Consider the following 22,292-nt stretch of genomic DNA (forward strand, 5'->3'; position numbering starts at 1 on the left):
TTTATTTGCTATAAGTTACTTGTTTCTATAAATCCTCCTGAAGGCCTCTTTACATATGCATTCATTTATTTATACAGACATGTCTGAGAAGCTGAAAGTATCTGGAGGCTAAAATAAAACTCAGAACAACATACCCTCAGCTCGCCTTCTAAAATAAATGCATGTGTCAGTCAGTACCTCTGTGGTTTTTAACTTAGTCTTGAGTGTGAGAAAGTCTAACAGCTGCTGCTCGTACCATCATGAGACACAGAGAAGTTACACACCTCACACTCAACCTGAGCAAAAGAAGAGATCAAACGCTGAAGAAAGTGATCATGTCCTCAGCTCGTGGTGTTCATTGTGTTGATGACCAAACTATCTCTGATCTTTCTACATGAGTTATTTCTGTGTGACCCTGAGTTTCCCACAATGCAGCAGTCCCACCAGCAGCAGCAGCAGAGCCACCATCACTACGTTGAACACAGTCCTTAAGACGAGGAGGACGTGAAGGGAGTGATCCGAGGAGGGACACGTCTCTCTGTGAACAGCTGCAAACACAACACAACGTGAATATATATATAATCCTGAAACTCCAGATATATCCCCCAAATGTTAGCTTTAATGCAATATCTCACCTCTGACAGCCAGCCAGCTCTCTGGTGATTCTCCACATTCGGAGGTGCTGCACTTGTAGAGTCCTTCATCAGATTCCTGTAGAGCTGCTCCTGATGAGGCGGCCATCTTTATAGAAGTCAGCTGAGAGGATGGAGGAAGTGGTCGTCTTGTTTCTGCAGCTCAGAGTCACAGATTCTCCCTCCATCACAGGAAGCACAGGACTCTCCAGGATCACAGAGCCAGCTGAACAACATGGGAATAAAATGTTTAGTCTCATCTGGTTATTTATAATAAAGAATAGGAGATGATCTAGACAGAGTGAAGAAATGTCATCCTGAACATACAGTGAATGTAAAATATGGTGGCATCATACACATAGTGAATGAACATATCAGAAATAAACAGAACTACATGATCAATAAATCAGAAATTAGATAGTAACATAGAGAAGTGTATCGTCTGCATATCTAAAAAGCTAAGGGTCAGTGCACTTCCTGCATATTTATGACACACTTTGTCAGAATCAATATGTTTTAGATGTACTGTATTTAGATGTAACATTGACAAATAGGTGCATTATATCTGAATTAAAAGAAAAGAGCATTGCAGTTTAAAACAAATCTTAATTATGATAAACATACCGGTGACGGTGATGTTGATGGAGTTGCTCTTCTCTCCTTTCTCATCCTCACACCAGTAAACCCCGCTGTCTGAATCATAGGCCTGTTGAATGGTGCAGTTCAGTGTTGATGAAGCAATATTATAACAACCCTGAATTAACTCATTGTTGTTCCTAAACCCCCTCAGAGCAGAGCCAAGACCCTCGCAGAGAAAAGAGAAGGGCTCGTATTCAAAGACCTGCAGTCTCTCTGAGACAATGTGCTGCGTCTGAAAGAGAGAGACAAGGAATCATCTGGTTTATACAAATACTGCAGAACTATGATGTTAATGGAAGGAAATCACTGTATTTGTCACACGATGCACCAACCCAGTCTCATAAAAAAATGTGTAATAACTACGTTGGTCCACAACGTAAGACGTAGTATTTCTACAAAAACGCCTCTGAAATTGTACGTTTTTTTTCACCATTCAACAATGGCTGGCGTCTCCCAGCAGAAAAAAAAAACATGACCGAACTTCGTTTTATTCTCGATGGAAAATGCCTATTTTAAAGTTAGTTTGGCCATTATTCCCTCTCGAGTCCCCTCTCCAGTCACCTCTCGAGTTCTCTCTCAAGTCCCCTCTCGAGTTACCTCTCAAGCCCTCCCTCGAGTCTCCTCTCGAGTTCCCTATCGAGATCCCTCTCAAGTCAACTCTCAAGTTTCCTCTCGAGTTCCATCTCAAGCCCTCTCTCGAGTCCCCACTCAAGTCCCTACTCAAGTGCCGTTGGAGGTTCCGCTGGGGGTCCTGCCAACTCCATGTCCTGTCCCGTTGGGGGTCCCGCCGACTACTCTTCTGCCGGGGGTCCTGCCAACCCGATGTCCTGTGTCTTATCTGCTGTTTTTCACATAAAAGATGATACTAGATTATATTAGCTAAAGGAATATATGGAGCTAGATTTGTATCAATATTATTGGTTTGAACAGATCACTAACCCGTGTGTAAATGTAAAAAACGTCTACGCGTGTCACTGCCATTTTGGGACGATGACGGGGTTTCAAGCATTTTCAGAGTAATCAAATAATTGCTGCTCGACGTGCATTTTATAAATTCTTTACACATGTTCCATTAATATCTTTATGATTTTACAAATCCTTTTGGGAATTTTTCTAAGTGTTTTTACATTTACACACGGGCTATTGATCTGTCCGAACACATCATATTAATTATCTACCTCCATATGCATAAATACAAATTATTAATATTTTACAATTCTTCAAATTGTTTTAAAAGTATCATCTATCAAAGATATATTTAAACAATAAAGTCAAGGTAATAAAAGTTAATATAAAAAATGTGAGTGATGTTTGTCTCTTTTGTCTCTGCAGGGATGATGGTGTTTCTGCTGCTCTGTGAACAGAAAGTTGGTAAGAAGCTTGTTTACCAAAAAGAAAGCAGAAAAAAAGATGCAACAACACAATAAAAAATCATAACTTTATCCCCTCCGGTATCACTGTGGACGTTTTTGACCATATGGGTCATTTTTCACTTTTCATTTTGCAATAACTTTGGTTCTGTTGGTGCAAATGGCCTGATTTTTTGTAACAAGGCTATTTTCTCGATCTATTTTGGAATTCCAATTTCAATTTTTCAAATCGGTCTTTAATTCACTGTGTAACAGATTGACTACGCAAATTAGTCATTTGAGACAAAAATGTCCACTGCAAAATACTTTACTTTACATTATATTAAAAGGTTTTTTTCACAACTGTTTTGGGTTCAACCTTCAAATCAACTTCCGCCCTAATAGAAAATACCAAAAATGTAATCATTTTCAGGATTTTAACCCTTTAAATGCCATTTTCAATACATGAAACCGCTGTTTTTTTTCATGATGAAAACAGAGAAAATTATGTATTTCCCAAAAAATACATATCTGGGGACTGGCTCTTTTTTATCACAGTCTTGGATATGTCAAAGATTAGCAGCAACATTTTTTTTTTGAATTATTTGTTTTTGCACAAAAAAGTCACACATTAGTCATTCGGGACAAAGATTTCCACTTCAAAAACTGCTCTAAAATGACAACAGATTCATATTCTTAAAACCTTTTTGGGATTATAGCTTTCAATCAACTTCAGTCCTGATCAAAAATACCAAATGTTAACGTATGTTCAGGATTTTAACCCTTTAACTGCCAGTTTGAAAACATGATTGTGCGTTTTCTATGAAAAACATGCACAAAATAAAGGCAGTTATTTTCCATATAATGAATGTTGGGGGGGGTCAGCTTTTTTTTATCACAGTCTTGGATATGTCAAAGATTAGCAACAACATTTATTTTATTATTATTATTAGTTTTTGCGCAGAATCAGATTAAACAAAAAACTCACATATTAGCCACTCACGGACAAAAAGGTCCCATCCACTCCCATTATAACCACATCTTTTGATCCCTTCGCCATACCGGTATAAAATCATGCATTTTGTAATGTCAGGGTTTTATATCGGAGGAAAATAGTTCAATTTGTCATTTTTACTGTATATTACCAGATGTGACATTTTACCATTGAATTACATGCTTGTCATTTCTTGGTTTCTTTGCCTGTGTATAATGGGGCCCTGACAGCCATTGGAATACATGTATGCAACTAATGATGTAGGTGTGTTTTTGTGTGTGTGACCTGTGAAGCCCATATATTGATTCCATCCGATAGCTGCTATAATACAAAACAAAACGTCTGCCTGCTCTCCACAATGATCAATGACAGTGCACGGATGGTCAAAGTAAGGTACAAATAAACAGAATCACACGAAGCGTGGTTAGTGTTGCCTGACTTTATAAAGTGTGTTTATAAGCAATACTGCTTGTAGGCAGGCATGACGAGACTCTTCAGTCGACCCATGTTCAGGGGAGGTGGGTTTAGTTTCCTGCACGCCTCGACGTAAGAGAGACGTAAGCGACGCCGCCTCTTAGCTCTGAAGCTCCGAAGCTCTTGCCTCTAGGCCGACAATTTTTTGGAGCTGGAAGTGAACCGGATTCCGGAGCTAAGAGGCGGCGCCGCTGCGGTGTGAACAGGAAAAAACTGTACTTTTCAGGCTCCAGCTCCGAGCCGGAGCTGAAAACGCATTGGTGTGAAAGGGGAATTAGTTGTTTTTTCGAGAATCTTTTTTAACTTCATTTTCGATTATTTTAAAATATAATTGACCGTTTTCTTTACTTTTTTCTTCTTTCCACGGGTGGGGGCCCATGGCAGGCCACCTATGAGCTAAAAACGCCTGATTAACATGTTCGTAATGCTGGCAGCACGTTCACTGCTGTTAGCAGGGTCTCACACTCACAGGCACCTATGCAGAGATCCAGGGTGATGCACAAGGCTTTTCTACCCAGCAATGAGTCTTTGAAAGCTGGGGGAAAGTGCTGTGAATACAGGGAGAGAGCAGGGAGAGAGCAGCCAGAGAGAAGCGGGGTGTGAGACTCACACAGAGACACAGAGAGCTCCTTGCAGCACATGGCTCTCCCACCCAGACTGCACCCAATGCGCATTTGACTGCATAAACAGCCGGTCATATGGACAGGAAACTGTCAATTTCGTCCACATTTGACTCAATGTAAAAGAAGATAAGTACAGCAGAGTCACTGCTGTTAGCAGGGTCTCACACTCACAGGCACACAGGCAGAGACCCAGGGTGATGCACATTGCTATTCCACCCAGCAATAAGTCTTTGAAAGCTGGGGGAAAGTGCTGTGAATAGAGGGAGAGAGCAGCCAGAGAGAAGTGGGGTGTGAGACTCACAGAGCGCAACCGGAGAGATCCTTGCAGCACATGACTCTTGCACCCAGACTGCACCCAGAGAACAGGCTGCTTCACAACACGTTACAAGCCAGGAAAAGTGATTGTATCCTGGGTATACATGTTTTAAATATTATGATACCTCCAGGGCTCATCACTGCATTTTACAAGCCAGGGAAGGTGCCTGAATCCGGGGTAAACATTGTTTAATTGTTTAAGTGTTTTTAAATGTGTGGAACAGTGTTTTGTCACTTTCAAAACTCTCCCGTCATTGACCGGAGAAATTGGGTCGATGTTGTATTCAATCTGACCGTTAATATTCCAGTGAGACGAAGTAAGTATGACCGGAGTGATCCCATGTTAATGTTGTCCCGAAACAGGAGCATTCCCTCACCCTGTCACTCCCACTGTTCATCCTTCAGAGGAGTACCTGAGGGAGCTCCATGCATGCTGGAGAGACACCAGGGCCCTCTCCCACTCCGCTGCCATGCAGGATCCGGCGAGGGTGGGGCTGGGTCGCTTGCCATCCATTGAGCCTGCCATCGCCTCCCCGATTCTTGATCCTGATGCCAGGTGCCCTCGGCATCAGTGCAGGGTCACAGACGAGCTGCTCTGTAAGGCCTACGACACAGCGGCAAACACGGGTCGTAACAGAAACTCCCTCTCCCATCTGATGCTGGCTGTCTCTACCTCTCTGCAGCAGGCTCCGGTTGAGCCTTCTTTGCTGGGCCTCAGTGATGCATCACTGTAAGCCTTGCCCTAATGTTTAGGGAATTGGGACGAGTTATGTCCTTATTGGTGCAGACTCGTCACCAGGTTTGGCCTGCTTTTGGAGCTGTTTGGGGCAGCTGCCCTGTAGGCACTGGAGCCTGCTGACCAAGCTAGGCAGACAAGCCCAGCAGGCCCAGGGGCCCCTCTAGCAGCCGCACTCAGCCACCGGCTTACAGTGGTGGTCTGCGCAGGTCCAAGTGGCCCACTCATCCGGCCTGTGCCTCAGGGGGCTCCGGAGGCAGGTCGGGGCCTGTCGCCGGCTGCTTTCACAGCAGCAGCACAGTTACTGGGTTGTCTGTACTTCCGGCCGTTGGGTGGTTTTCACCTTAACCCAGGGGTACAAACCGCAGTTCCGGGCCCTAGCCTTCGGCCGGGAAAAAATTACAGTCGTGAGTGATCTGGCCGAGGCCCTAGCTCTGGTCCAACAGCTTTCCATCCTTCTGGCCAAGGACGCAATCGAGCCAGTAGACACTCTGCTCAGCCCAGGGGGTTCTACGCGGATTTCGCCTGATCTTGGACATCAGAGGAATCAACAGATTCCTCAAGGTGCTGCTATTCCATATACTGACCACAGCATATGCACAGGGGGTGTGGTTCGCAACCATGGACTTGAGGGATGCCTACTTCCACGTGGGCCAGGCAAGATGGTGTCTTATATTCAGTTCCTCCGGCCCTTGGGCGGACTGACGGCTGCCTCGGTCTTTGGGCCTTTAGGCCCGCTGTCGTTGCGCCCCATGTGGCTGAACAGCCTTCACTTGGACGCCAAGTGGCACAGGCACAGGAAAGTCAGGGTGTCGCAGCATTGCCTCCACTCTCTGTCACGCTGGAAGGGCAGGGCCTATCTCCTGATGGGCATGCCCATGGGCGCCATCCCATCCCGTCAGGAGACCGTCACCATGGGTGCATGTCTCTCAGGGTGGGGTGTGGTGCGGCAGGGCACACCATGTCAACCTGCTAGAACTTCAGGCTGTGCAGCTTGCACTCACGCACTTTCTACCCCAACTGGGGGGCAAGCATGTGCCTGTTCCTTGGGACAGCATGTACACTGTTGCCCAGACAGCAGTCCCTTCTAGATAGTGGACGTTCTCTCTCCACTCTGAGAGTTTATGTGGCTGCTATTTCTGCCCAACATGACGGCGTCACGGTGGGGTGCCACAGGTCGGTGTCCCTGTTCCTGAGAGGGGCTTTACGGCAGCGTCCCCCTAGCACCCCGAGGGCTCCGTCTTGGAAACAGAGTTTACTGTCACTCAGAATTCTTGTGTGCTCGCGAGAAGATTCTGGGAACAGATCCACTGATGACGCCGGCCTATGTAGCCGGTGTCTCGTGGGTCACAGGTGACTTTGTTGTTATTGGTACTCGAACTGCGCATCTGTGTGATGGATATATCCAGTGCTAAATCACCGCCTCTGGTGGTCATCCGGGACTCATAGAACTGTAGTTACAGCAGTAACTATTGTTTTAAAGGAAACAGTGAAGGACAAGCGCAAACATCTAAGTGAGGAATGACACAACTTTTAAAAACAATCTTCATATCAAGATACAGGATCTGCCATAAATGCAATGACAACACGTTTTTGTTTGGCACATTAAAAGTCACTTCTGATAATGTTTCTCTCTTCCTCTCTTGCAAATCTGAGCAGCAGCTCTTTGAGGAGCAGAGGAGGGAGGAATCTGATAAGAATGTCCAGACCCTGAATGATGACCTGGAAAACAAGAAGAGCAAGGTTTATTTTCATTTAAATTGTTAATAAATATACATGAATCTCTCCTCATTGTTTGGTTCTTAATGTTGTCAGTTTGCTTCAGTTCGAATCTAAATACTCTGAGCTGCAGGATCTCCATGCAGAGAAACAGAGGAACGAGAACGAGCTGCAGAGCCTGAAGAAAGATCTGTGGAACAAGAACAGAGAGGTTCATGTCAATCAATATGTGTGTATACAGGTTCATGTCTATCAATACGTGTGTATACAGTGTGGAACAAGAACAGAGAGATTCATGTCTATCAATATGTGTGTATACAGGTTCATGTCTATCAATACGTGTGTATACATACACACATATTGCCCACATATTGCCCATTATGGATACAAACGATTTTCACCCATTTAGTAATTACATGTTTTAAATTTGTACACACCAATGTGTTTCCTATCGCCTAAACCTCCAGGGCTGTACACAGTGTAAAACTGTCAACTTCTCATTTTGTGAAAAACGAAAACTTCTTTTAAAACTACAATTCCCAGTAGAGACGTGCCATAGAGAACATGTTGCGAAACACAATAGCCAGCATGTGTAGTTCTGGGGGGGCGTTCAAGTCCAGTTTTGAATAGTCTGCCATGGTTTTGTTCCATTTCAAAGAGCTTGACGCTCGGCGTAACCTTGGCGCACTGCCACTCCAACATCCAAATCCCAGAGCTTGAAGATTAATCACGGGGTTTGTCAACGGGACTGTAGTCCCAAACGATAGCTGGGGATTATGGGTAGTGTAGTGTCATCGGCCATCCTAAACTCTGAATTTTTTTCCGGATATCATATTGAATTAGCGAAATGACAGCCCCGCCTACTGATTTTAATTAACCATATATTCCGATCGTCGATTTCAAATGTGTGCTCTAAAAATGATATTTATAAATGACTATTATCATTATTATAAGCAAAACAATAAATGGCAAAGTTATTATGAACGTATTTAAGATACGTTCATAATAAACGTAACTGCACTCGATAGCAGTGTCCATGGCAACCACCTTACCAATGATGAAAACGTTGAATGTGTACAATTTCCTGTAGTAATCTTCCTAATAACTAGCAAACTAAAGATCATGTACATCCACTGCAAAAATAATCTGAAATAACAACTCATATTTTTCGCATCAAATTACATCAAAACGCATTTTAATGGCCAAACTAACCTTTAAATAGGCATTTTCCACCGAGAATAAAACAAAGGTTGGCCATGTTTTTTTTTTGTCTGCGGAGAGAAAGTTGAAGATCACGTGACATAGCCAGCCATTGGAAATGAATGGTGAATACAAATGTAGGAATCCTACAATTTCAGAGGCATTTTTGTAGAAATACTACGTCCCAAGTTGTGGGCCAACGTAGTTATTACACGTTTAGATGTGAGACTGGGTTGGGAACTGATATAAAGACAACAGGTTAAATAAATCCATTACAAAATGTGAGCTAATGCAAATTAAGTATCCAAGTATCAGCTCCCTGTGGGAAGGAATCATTGAGATATGATCGTGTCACTGTACAAACATTAAAGGGTCTTCAAAACAGCTGAATATTTGACATTGTCCAATCGTCTCCATTTTCACACCAGTTAATTAGAGGGTGGCCAACATAGCACAGTCCAAGTAGCAGCTCCCTGTGTCAAGGCATAATCGAGATATGCCCGTGTCCCTGTACCAACATTACAGGGTCCTCAAAACAGCTAAATATTTGACATTGTCCAATTGTCTGCAGTTTCACACCAATGAATTAGAGGGTGGCCAACATAGCACAGTCCAAGTATCAGCTCCCTGTGTCAAGGCATAATCGAGATATGCCCGTGTCCCTGTACAAACATAACAGGGTCCTCAAAACAGCTAAATATTTGAAATTGTCCAATTGTCTCAATTTTCAAAACAATTAATTAGAGGGTGGTAAACATAGCACAGTCCAAGTATCGGCTCCCTGTGTCAAGGCATAATTGAGATATGCCCGTGTCCCTGTACCAACATTACAGGGTCCTGAAAACAGCTAAATATTTGACAATGTCCAATGGTCACAATTTTCACACCAATCAATTAGAGGGTGGCCAAAATATCACAGTCCAAGTATCAGTTCCTTGTGTCAAAGCATAATTGATATATTACTGTGTCCCTGTACCAACATTACTGGGTCCTCAAAACAGCTAAATATTTGACTATGTCCAATTGTCTCCATTTTCACACCAGTTAATTAGAGGGTGGCCAACATAGCACAGTCCAAGTATCAGCTCCCTGTGTCAAGGCATAATCGAGATATGCCGTGTCCCTGTACCAACATTACAGGGTCCTCAAAACAGCTAAATATTTGACATTGTCCAATTGTCTGCAGTTTCACACCAATTAATTAGAGGATGGCCAGAATAGCACAGTCCAAGTATCAGCTCCCTGTGTCAAGTCATAATTGAGATATGCCCGTGTCCCTGTACCAACATTACTGGGTCCTCAAAACAGCTAAATATTTGACATTCTCCAATTGTCTCAATTTTCACACCAATCAATTAGAGGGTGGCCAACATAGCACAGTACAAGTATCAGCTCCCTGTGTCAAGGCATAATCGAGATATGCCCGTGTTCCTGTACCAACATTACAGGGTCCTGAAAACAGCTAAATATTTGACAATGTCCAATGGTCACAATTTTCACACCAATCAATTAGAGGGTGGCCACAATATCACAGTCCAAGTATCAGTTCCTTGTGTCAAAGCATAATTGAGATATTACTGTGTCCCTGTTCCAACATTACTGGGTCCTCAAAACAGCTAAATATTTGACATTGTCCAATTGTCTCAATTTTCACACCAATCAATTAGAGGGTGGCCAACATAGCACAGTACAAGTATCGGCTCCCTGTGTCAAGGCATAATCGAGATATGCCCGTGTTCCTGTACCAACATTACAGGGTCCTGAAAACAGCTAAATATTTGACAATGTCCAATGGTCACAATTTTCACACCAATCAATTAGAGGGTGGCCACAATATCACAGTCCAAGTATCAGTTCCTTGTGTCAAAGCATAATTGAGATATTACTGTGTCCCTGTTCCAACATTACTGGGTCCTCAAAACAGCTAAATATTTGACATTGTCCAATTGTCTCCATTTTCACACCAATTTATTAGAGGGTGACCAACATAGCACAGTCCAAGTATCAGCTCCCTGTGTCAAGGCATAATTGAGATATGCCCGTGTCCCTGTACCAACATTACTGGGTCCTCAAAACAGCTAAATATTTGACATTGTCCAATTGTCTCCATTTTCACACCAATTAATTAGAGGGTGGCCAACATAGCACAGTCCAAGTATCAGCTCTCTGTATCAAGGCATAATTGAGATATGCCCGTGTCCTTGTACAAACATTACAGGGTCCTCAAAACAGCTAAATATTTGACATTTTCCAATTGTCTCCATTTTCACACCAGTTAATAAGAGGGTGGCCAACATAGCACAGTCCAAGTATCAGCTCCCTGTGTCAAGGCATAATCGAGATATGCCGTGTCCCTGTACCAACATTACAGGGTCCTCAAAAAAGCTAAATATTTGACATTGTCCAATTGTCTGCAGTTTCACACCAATTAATTAGAGGATGGCCAGAATAGCACACTCCAAGTATCAGCTCCCTGTGTCAAGTCATAATTGAGATATGCCCGTGTCCCTGTACCAACATTACTGGGTCCTCAAAACAGCTAAATAGTTGACATTGTCCAATTGTCTCCATTTTCACACCAATTAATTAGAGGGTGGCCAACATAGCACAGTCCAAATAACAGCTCCCTGTGTCAAGGCATAATCGAGATATGATCGTGTCCCTGTACAAACATTACTGGGTCCTCAAAACAGCTAAATAGTTGACATTGTCCAATTGTCTCAATTTTCACACCAATTAATTAAAGGGTGGCCAACATAGCACAGTCCAAGTATCGGCTCCCTGTGGCAAGGCATAATCGAGATATGCCCGTGTTCCTGTACCAACATTACAGGGTCCTGAAAACAGCTAAATATTTGACAATGTCCAATCGTCACAATTTTCACACCAGTCAATTAGAGTGTGGTCAAAATATCACAGTCCAAGTATCAGCTCCTTGTGTCAAAGCATAATTTAGATATTACTGTGTCCCTGTACCAACAGCTACATATTTGACATTTTCCAATTGTCACTTGTCATTTTCACACCAATTAATAAGAGGGTGGCCTACATAGCACAGTCCTTAGCAAGCTAGCTGGACGGGCTCCGAAAAAAACTTTTATGTTTTTGTTTCACTGAAACTTATGAAATTGTTTTTACTTCTATTATTATAAGATAAGATGAAATAAGATTTTTTGTATCATTATTGCTATGATATCTACTTATCTGCAGTGTTTTAGTCAACTGACTATTAAGGAGACAGAGTTACTGATCATATGACCTTCCTTTGAATATTACATATTAATAAATAAACCTACTTTATTTGTTATTGGAAACATCTGCATGCTTTCAGGTATAATAACTACATTTGGATTTTAAACATCACAGCTTCTAGCTGAATAAAAAATGGATGCACTGTATTTCCTCCCTCTGTCCACCAGATGTCTCTACACTCTCAGAGTCATGTTGAACTCCTCACTTCTCAGAGTCCCATCACATGACCTGGTTCACCTGCTCACCTGTTTCCACTTCCCCTCATCATCCAGCAGGGTATAAGTGTCCTGCAGCCTCTGTCCGTGTTTGAGCTTTTTGTAATCAAACACTGAAATGCAACTAGCTTGTTTGCATGTGGGTCATTTCCCTTAGCAGCCACCAACAGATAGTGAACTTTTAGCAGACTTTTCTCCAACATGGGGGCCACTGTTCTTCCTTTTGTAGCTTTTGCCCCTTGTTACAGTTTCAGCTTCTTCATCTTTAACTTTCAGAATAAAAACCACACGAGGAACCCACAGACAGAAACAGGTAGACGGGCCCCTCGGCTCACGTGCAGCCAGCGTCTGAAAACCACCCGGAAAACACGTGCAGTAAAACTAAATGTATCTGGAGTACTTTAAGGTAGCCTGATGTACCGTGTGGTTAAGTGAAGGGCTGATCAAGGTTGTGTTAATAACAAAGGGACTGCTAATCACAAGACTCATGCATTAGTACATCTGGACCTTTTTTTCTCATTTAGTTCTACAATCACCTGCATAACAGATGAAAGTCATAGAGGCGGCAGTTTTTTAAACATTATTATTTAAATATGTGAATTAAATTAAAATGAAAGATTTGACTTTAATATGCAGGTATATTGTAGATGTTGCTTTATTCGGACCAAATCACACCAAGAACCAGGTCATTGATGTTATTTATGTTAAAATCACCTTTTCAAACTGCCTTATAATGTTATTGCTAATATTATTATTATGAATAAACACATATATTGAGTCCATAAGAAGGATTTCAAAACAAAATCAAAACTGCCAATTATTTTGTATTATTATTTGGCAATACAGATGTGGCAATAATTGAGCCTTGTGGTACTCAATATTTTAAAGACAGAATCATAACAATGTTTAATTCTGTGTAAGTAGTTGTGTTAAAGTATATTTTTCCTTCATGTCATAATGCTGTTTGTCTGTTCTGCACATCAAGACGTAAAGTCGTCTTTCTCACATGAGAGTTTTTGGCCTCAGCCTCTAATATTAACCCCACCACTGACACGTATTTCCTTCCATGACACGCGTCTGAGCTACAAGGCGTTTCATTAGTGAGCCACACAGGAAGAGACCACCCCTCTTCTTCTTTTTATATTTCAGTGTGAGGTTCACTCAGTCAGCAGCCAGACACCATGGAGGCCACAGCGCTCTGCATCACACTGTGTGAGTACTGAGTCTTCATCTGCTGATTTTCATATAAAAGATGATACTAGATCATATTAGCTAAAGGAACATATGGAGGTAGATTTGTGTCAATATTATTTGTGAGAACAGATCACTAACCCGTGTGTAAATGTAAAAACAAGTCTATATGTGTCACTGCCATTTTGGGACGATGACGTGGTTTCAAGCATTTTCAGATGCAATCTGAAAATAATTGCTGCTTGACGTGCATTTTATAAATTCTTTACACATTTTCCATTCATATTTTTGTTATTTTACAAATCCTTTTGGGAATTTTTGATGTTTTTTTACATTTACACACAGGCTGTTGATCCGTCCAAACACATCATAGTGAGACAAATCTACCTCCATATGAATAAATACAAATGATTAACATTTTAAGATTTTTCAAATAGTTTTAAAAGTATTATCTATCAAAGATATAAAGTTATAATATCTAATATAAAGAATCTGTGTGATGTTTGTCTCTGTTGTCTCTGCAGGGATGACGGTGTTTCTGCAGCTCTGTGAACAGAAAGTTGGTAAGAAGCTTGTTTACCAAAAAGAAAGCAAAACAAATCATAACTTTATTTAAAGTGCTATACATTAATTTCAACAACAAATGTATTTTTCTGTTTCAGATGCAGATGTTTGGATCGAACCATCCAGACTTCAAGTCTTTGAATACGAGCCTTTCTCTTTAAGATGTGTGGGCTTCGATGGTTTGACTGATGTGAACATTTTACGGCGGAACAAAGCAGGAAAGGAAACTTGTGATGGCTCAAAATGGGGCTCGTTTCATCAGTTTAATTGCACCATTAAATCTCCTTATAAAGAGGAAAGTGGAGATTACTGGTGTGAGGCTGGAGGGAAGAAAAGCAACAATGCGAATGTCATTGTCACCGGTATGTTGACATTAACATATTCTTTCTATACAATGTTTGTGAGAAGAACAAAACAAGTGCAATGATGCCAAGGTTATAAAATAAACATATCCCTTTTTAGCAAAAAATGATTTTTTTCCATCTTAATATTGTAAATAAAGAAAATAATTCATCAAGAAAGTGCAATCAAAGTAAACAGCGTGCACAAAGCTGAGTGTGGTTATTAAGCATAGCCTACTATTGGATTAAAGTCACACAATTGCAAACAACTATTTCTAAAATCTAAAACAAATTGTGGTTTTCTCCTGTCTCCGTTGTCATTTTAATAATTGTCTAAAAATATTATATAAATAACACACTCTGATTTCTCATGTATTCATCAATGTGTTCAGTTTATTTCTGATATTTTCAATTATTCTGGGCATGTTACAACCCGTGAAGTATCTTCACAATGCCTTCGTCTAAATTAACAATTGTTCTATTGTAAATAACCTCTACTACAAAACTCAAACTGAATGTTTGATCCCGATGTGGTTCAGGTGGCTCTGTGATCCTGGAGAGTCATGTGCTTCCTGTGATGGAGGGAGAATCTGTGACTCTGAGTTGCAGAAACAAGACGACCACTTCCTCCATCCTCTCAGCTGACTTCTATAAAGATGGCCGCCTCATCAGATACAGCTCTACAGAGAACCTGAACATCCGCAGAGTCTCTAAATCTGATGAAGGACTCTACAAGTGCAGCATCCCTGATGGTGGAGAATCTCCAGAGAGCTGGCTGACTGTCAGAGGTGAGATCAGAAATGTATGAGATTTTCTCTGGGAATGAAACGAAAAAGACGTTAAGAGAAAGCTAAAGGAAGAGATAAGTCAAAACTAGTGCACACAAAGTGAGCAATCACTGTAATGACAGACATCATTTTGTTTATACGTTTCTGAGTTTCGATTATCTCGCCAATTTTCCGAGTGATCTACTTCCTGCCAGGCTTGTGTGTTACACTGAGGGAGTTCAGTGCTCCACGTGAGGCTATTTGACACTCAACAAAGTGAAGGGTTGAACAAACATGGGGCAAACATGTAATGGGGCTTTTTATTGATTGGGGCCAAAACATTTCATGGTAGATTTAGCATTCATGATTCATTGACTGTAGCGTTGTTGTTATTAACGTATGCAGTTTCTTCAAATGTTATGAAAGGCATTAAAACCGTTGTTTTCCAGCTGGCTCTGTGATCCTGGAGAGTCCTCTCCTCCCTGTGAGAGACGGAGAATCTGTGACTCTGAGCTGCAGAAAAAAGACGACCACTTCCTCCATCCTCTCAGCTGACTTCTATAAAGATGGCCGCCTCATCAGGAGCAGCTCTTCAGGAAACATCACCATCCAAAGAGTTTCTAAATCTGATGAAGGACTCTATAAGTGCAGCATCCCTGATGGTGGAGAATCTCCAGAGAGCTGGCTGGCTGTCAGAGGTGAGATATTTTATGTTGTAATACAAGTAACATACTTGCATTCAAATGTTACCTTTTTTTTTAAAATTTCTTGTAATTACGTTGTTGAGGAACCTGTGACCCAAGTTGTTCATATCATAGACACAACTATACCGTAGGTGTGTCTATTATATGACATTTAACCTTTTGAATCTTTCCATCTTTGAATTGAATGAGAAGTGGAAGAAATACTCAGATCTTGGGTATTTATTCCACTTCTCCTACAGTATTAATTGTACTACATTTGACAAGTAATAGGACAAAACTCATGGCATCAAAATAAACTTAAAGCACAAAAATTGCAGAATATTATATATCATTTAATAGTATTATACGTATTGATTTATAATGTGTTCATCACTTTGATGATGCATGTCAAAATGATGTTAAGAAATTCATGTGATTACCGTCTGCTCCTAAGTTAATCATTCCTATTTCAGTTTCAGCTGAAGACTCTTCCTCCACTCTCGCCCCGTGGATCTTTGTCTCTGTTTCATCGATGCTTCTGCTGCTGGCCGTGGGAATACATCAATTTTGCAAAAGTTATCGGCACAGAGGTACGAATACAATTCACCAACAATCTGCTACAATAGGCTATGGAGAGCTGCAGGAATGAGTCTTAAAAACCTGAAAGGAGTCAGCATTTAAATACTTTGTGTTCCCTTGTGTCGAAGTATTTGTTTTGGTTTAAGCCTGAAATCAGGTCTGTGGTTAACACAAGCTGAAGAGATTTGATCGTTTTGTTCAAAGTCATAAAATACGTCAGTAAATACCCGACTGGTGGATTTAAAAATGACGGTTGCTAACAAGTGTCTAAATGAGACGACTAAACGCCATCACACCCCTCCTAAGAATAATGAAAAAACTAATTTCGTGACATTAAGGATTCGAGGTGTTGATAATAAGGAAACACTCAATTCTATTTTGAGCCATTACATTAATTATCTTTCTCAACGCTGTGAAGGTATTTGGTGAAGGTCTGCGTCCCTATAGATCTTATTTGTATTTAATGTATGGGTTCTTCTACCTTTTAAAAATAGATCCATTTATGTTTGATGTCACAAAATGGTTTCCATACTCGTTAGCCATGTCTGAATCTTCTTCTGTTTCTGGTTTGATTTTAATGTGTTTTTCCTTTACTTTGCTGCAGTGTTGCTCTGCCTCTCCACGTTAACACCTGGACCGGCTGAGCATCACACAGGTGAGAGCACAAACCAGGTTGTATCCTTCATAAAGATCTACGTAATGTAATTAGCTTACCTTAGTATACTATGACTTTTAAATAGAAGATTCAAAGGCTTTTTTTTCATGTGCGAAATAACTAGAGTGTAGTTATTTGTGGTATTACAATATGACCAATTGTTTAAAGGATGTTACATATCAAATTAAAATATAACAATATTCTGTACTTAATAAACACTGGCTGTTTTTCTGTCTCATTATTTTTCTGTCCATTTATCTGTCATGTCAACTAAACTATATGTATGTTTTACTAGTTCCAGTAGAGGCCAGTGCAGTGGATTCAGGCCAAATGACGTATGCTGTGGTATCACAAACCAGGAAGAAAAAAGGTACTTAAAACCTGACAGTGCTACTACTGCTTTAATGTCACCTTACATGCTTTTCTTACTTATGTGAGACCACAAAAAGCATACTTGGGCATCTTTAAATACCTTGGGACTGTTTGTCCAAAGATAATCATGTTTTTGGCCCTTTTTCAGAACATTGGAAAAACAATTGGCCTGATTTTCTAGTAATAGTCAGAGTTGGGTGTAACCTGTAATAATATTACTTTTGTCGGTAACGGAGTAGTGTAACGCGTTACTTTTATAATTCAGTAATCACAGTTACTAACATTGCCCCGACATGCGTTACTTCTTTACTTTTATAAAATAATCACACTCACTGACAGACAAGAGGGGTTTCCGCCGCAGGTTTGTATCCATGTAGGCCTACGTAATCTGCGCGATTTGCGCGTCCACATCTCCACGTGCAGTGCTGCATAAACATGGCTGAGTCTATTCATCTGTAAACTTCCTCAACGGGGCCACTCGCTCTCTTTTCTTGATCGCCCTCTCACGGGTGAACAGTTCAATGTCCCGCTTCATTGTAGGAATTCTGCCATGTCTCTACCACTTTAGTTTGACCATCTCTGTTACTAAGTTATGGAATACTAAATAAATAAGTAATTAGATACCTTACCGTTACTGCGCTCATAAAGAATGATAAGATTAAGAAAAATGCGTCTTGAACTGGTTTAATTAATTAGTGTCTTTACGTTTCACAGACTGTTAGCTTGTTGTGGTAGGCTGGTAGCCTATTTTATTAAAGAGCATATCAAAATAAAGACTTGTGTTATGTCTTCCTAAATGCAATAGTAATTGGGGGTTCAAGTAGAGACTCGCAGAGGCAAAACTGTGGCGCGCTTACAGGTGCGCCACAGTCTGCGTGATCTGCCTGTAGTGAGGGGCGGGCCGGCCCTGCGAGTAAAGTAACAAGTAAAGTAACGAGTAAAGTAACAAGTTACTTTATGTAGACAGTAACGAAGTAGTGTAATATATTACTTTTTAAAAAAGTAATATGTAATATATTACTTTTTTGTAGTAACGACCCCATCTCTGGTAATATAAATATTTATATATGTGTCAGATGAGTAACGATGTTTCTCTATCAGGTGTGGATCAATCATGTCCAACAGCCGTTTACTACACCTTGGGCTCGGGAGAAACTCAACAACAGGGTGAGACTCAATGAGATTAGAAATATAACTGATTTTAAAGCTTTAAAGGCTTTGTTGTGATGTTCAATGTGCTTGTTGGCAATACAAACATTCAGACTGCTAGATGATAGTTACGAGAATGATAACCTCTATTTTCAATGCAGAGCCATCCGTAGCAGAGGACGCCTTGTATTCTACAATCCAGCCGGTAAGACTGAAAATTAAATTATTATAATTAATTATATTAAGTCATACTGGATGGATGGTAGATATTTTAAACATCCTAATATTGAAAACTTTTTACAAAACGGGTGTGTAGTTGGTTGTACGAGGGTTTAAAATAATGTGCTTTGACTTTATACAAACATATACATTTTGGTCTAACTATATATTATATATAGAACAAAAGGGTAACCATCTAACATACATACTATTTACTGGAGTCATGCATTCAACTTCAAATTAGATGTTGTACCATTCCTCATTATTATTCTTGAACTTTAGAAATATTTATAATCGTGCTCACCCGTAGATGATATAAAAACATATATAACATTTTAACAAAGCCTACCTCTATAATACCCCTATCCTATTTGTTCTGTATTTGTTTTACAGGTGAAGATGGCGTTTTGAAAAACTGCTTCACACAGTGTACAGTACCTAAATGAAAAGATGAATTAAGAATGCGCTAATATTTGTTTATAAAGTATCATAAATAAATAGTTCCTTCTTTGAAGAAGAACAAATGTAGTGGTTAGTTGTCAAAGTGAAATGCTCATTTATGTTTTAAGATATGAAAGTTTCTTGTGGTTTCACAGTTAAACCGACTTGTTCCATCTCTCAGACGCACGGCTGATTCTAAATACTCTCGCTGTGGTTTACTGCCGAGTTAAAGGTGTTTCTGCAACGCGCTGAGTCTGTGGTTAAACATGTGTTATATTTACTGTCTTGTGAAAGTGTGAAGGTGACTTTGAGGACACATGAACTATAAAACACGTCACAGTCTATTTTTGTGTCACTGTTTTCAGATTCATTGTAATTGTACATATTGCTTTAACGCGTCACATCATTGAACAAGGTTATACCGCTCTGCCATAGAGAGCATATTCACATACTATGAATTCATTCATTATTCACTATTAAACAGTTTACTTCCCAAAGCCATACACACTCTGAGCTTAACACACACACACACACACACACACACACACACACACACACACACACAAACACACACACACACACACACACACACACACACACACACACACACACACACACACACACACACACACACACACACACACACACACACACACACACACACACACACAGAGAGAGAGACTCTGCAACTCACATCATGAACTCAAAACCTAATCTACTTTTATAGCCACATATTATTTTATCTTATCATATCATAGAACTGCCTTAATTGTTCACTCAAGCTTATCTTTTCTGAGATTGCGATTCAGAGTTTTTAAGTTTATTTTTCAAGCTTATCATATTATAGAATTCCCTTAATTCCCTTAGTTAACTAAAGCTCTTAAACTGTCTTTTCCTCTTATTCTTGTTTTTGTCTTTTGTTGCTTGTCTTTCTCTAAAATGGTTTGTGAATGTGTTGTTAATGTGTGCGTATTTTAAGCACTGCTCGTACGGGCACTCGTAATTTCCTTGTATTTTATATATAATTACAATAAAGGCTTCTATCTTAAACAGCATCTGCATTGATTAAATAAACTCTGTTCTTTTCTTCCTGAAAGAGAAACCAGACGTATGTCGCTGTGACACATTTAGTCCAATAATAATAGTAATTATAGTAAATTCAGCCGTTTTCAATCTATTTTTATTCATGTATTTGTATAATTTGTGTATTTATTGTCTGCAGTGTTTGTCAACTGACTGCAGGTGGCAGAGGAGCTGAATATGGATATTATATATGACACAATAAAACTCCATTATTTGTTATGCTCCCTCTGTCCACCAGATGTCTCCACACTCTCTGAGTCATGTTGAACTCCTCACTTCTCAGATTGCAGTCACATGACCCTGGTTCACCTGCTCACCTGTTTCCACTTCCCCTCATCAGCCTGCAGAGTGAAACCAGCTCGACTCCTCTCTTTCCTGTCACAGTGTTACTGTGAACTTTTGTAACCTTAGCAGACCATTCACGTGCCATACAATATATGTAACAAACTACAGGAAAGTGAAAACCCCACAAAAAGCAGTAATTTAATCTTAATTAATTTACTTAACCATAACATTTCATTTAATGTTTTAAATGGAAAGTATATTTTCAAACCATTATGAGGAACATTTATAGTCCTACCTTCATCACGGGGGCGTATAGGCTCCTCTGCTGAGGGTGAGCTTTTAAATCCTGATTCTGCAAAAGAGACGAGTACAATTCCTGTTTTATCTTAAACAACTTCAATCAATGTTAATCCCTTGTTATTGTAAAACAATTACTTGTAAAAACACCTACAAGTAAAATGTAAATTTTTTAGATCCAACATTATCGCTTTAAAAAAGAAAATGTCAGTATTTGTTATGTTTTCTGTCCAGCACTTTATCATTAGAAGGGTTTGCCTTGCAACAGAAGATGAATGTAGGTTTTCACTTTGTAAATTTAAACCATAACCTAAAAATAATTCTGAAACATTTGACAAACTGAGAAAAATTTGAATATCCGAAAAAAAACTTAAGTCTGGGGAAAAGTCATAACGAAAAAAAGTTATTTATTCTGACTTATATCACTTTTAAGGTTTTTCATTTTCATCAAGCACTTTGAATTGCCTTGTGTTGAAAGGTACTTTATGAATACACTTTTTTATTTTTTTTTTACAAATCTTTTTATTGCAAACAAGTCATAATCCAACAAATAACAAGAAGCAAGAACAGTAGTAATCAATACAAAACAGTACAGATGTTACAGTTAGCACATTTAGACAATGGACCTCCTTGAAAATAAAATAAAGTAATGTGTTACTCCGTATTCACTTCAAGGTTCGTAGAGAGTCCTTGTTTACAGTTTGTTTTTGTTTTTTTCATTTAAACCCCCCCCACCCACAGGTATGGATGGCCCCAAATAGTGAAAAAATCATAAGTAAAACATAAATAATAATAATCATAATAATCATACTAATACAAATACAAATAAATAAAAATAAAGTCGAGAGCAAAAACAGTCTGTAAGAATCCTGTATAAGGGAAGAAAATAATAGTAGATATTGTCGTCTTGGTGAGGAAAAAGGGTTTCATTAAGAGGGAAAAATAAATATAGATGAGTAGTCTAGGGCAAAAGACAAAGGGTCATGGCGGAAGAGCAGTAATATGAATGGTCACTTTTATTTTATTTATTTCCTTTCAGAGAGCTACCTGCGACTCAGTGTCAGAAGTGATAGGGAGTTATTTGATAAGGCCTAATAGTGGGTCCCAGGTAGTATGGAAGGATTTCAGAGATCCTTTTAATGATAATCTTAACTTCTCCATCTGAAGGCATTGTAAGACATCACGTATCCACTGATCATGTGTTGGTGGGGAAGCATGTATCCATTTTAAGAGAATAGAGCGTCTAGCTAATACAATGGTGAAGGCAATGATACGGCGTATAGTAATGGGCCTATTCTCAGATGGAGGAAGGCCGAACAGTGCAGTCATAGGATTAGGGTCTATCTTTGTGTTAAAGGCCCGCTCAATGGTTCCAAATATGTCAGACCAAAATGTGTCCAACCTCGGGCAAGCCCAGAACATGTGCAGATGGTCAGCTGGGGATTGATTGCATCTGTTGCAGTGATCACTCCGATCTGGGAATATTTTAGCCAGTTTAGCATTAGTAAAGTGAGTTCTGTGGGTCACCTTGCACTGAAG

At 40.0% G+C, this 22,292-nt stretch overlaps 1 protein-coding gene and 1 pseudogene across 2 annotated transcripts; one reads left to right on the plus strand and one right to left on the minus strand.

The window, feature by feature from the left end:
• Positions 1-215: 215 nt before the first annotated feature.
• LOC307032922 lies at positions 216-3,659 on the minus strand (annotated as a pseudogene). Its single transcript has 5 exons — positions 3,603-3,659; positions 1,236-1,482; positions 615-837; positions 394-527; positions 216-275 (listed from the first exon to the last, which is right to left on the minus strand). The product of its transcript is annotated as an uncharacterized misc_RNA (transcript).
• A 9,649-nt stretch (positions 3,660-13,308) lies between these two features.
• On the plus strand, positions 13,309-20,143 carry LOC307032923 (Fc receptor-like protein 5; the record flags this gene model as incomplete). The annotated part of the gene is made up of 11 exons (XM_079671200.1): positions 13,309-13,339; positions 13,843-13,881; positions 13,981-14,244; positions 14,763-15,011; positions 15,440-15,688; positions 16,147-16,263; positions 16,857-16,907; positions 17,203-17,277; positions 18,381-18,446; positions 18,590-18,633; positions 19,041-20,143. 11 exons carry the CDS (start codon positions 13,309-13,311, stop codon positions 19,056-19,058), a joined length of 1,203 nt encoding a protein of 400 aa, XP_079527326.1. The 3' UTR covers positions 19,059-20,143.
• Positions 20,144-22,292: the final 2,149 nt, after the last annotated feature.

The sequence above is a fragment of the Notothenia rossii genome (assembly GCF_949606895.1).
Source record: "Notothenia rossii genome assembly, chromosome: 3".
Taxonomy (NCBI): Eukaryota; Metazoa; Chordata; class Actinopteri; order Perciformes; family Nototheniidae; genus Notothenia; species Notothenia rossii.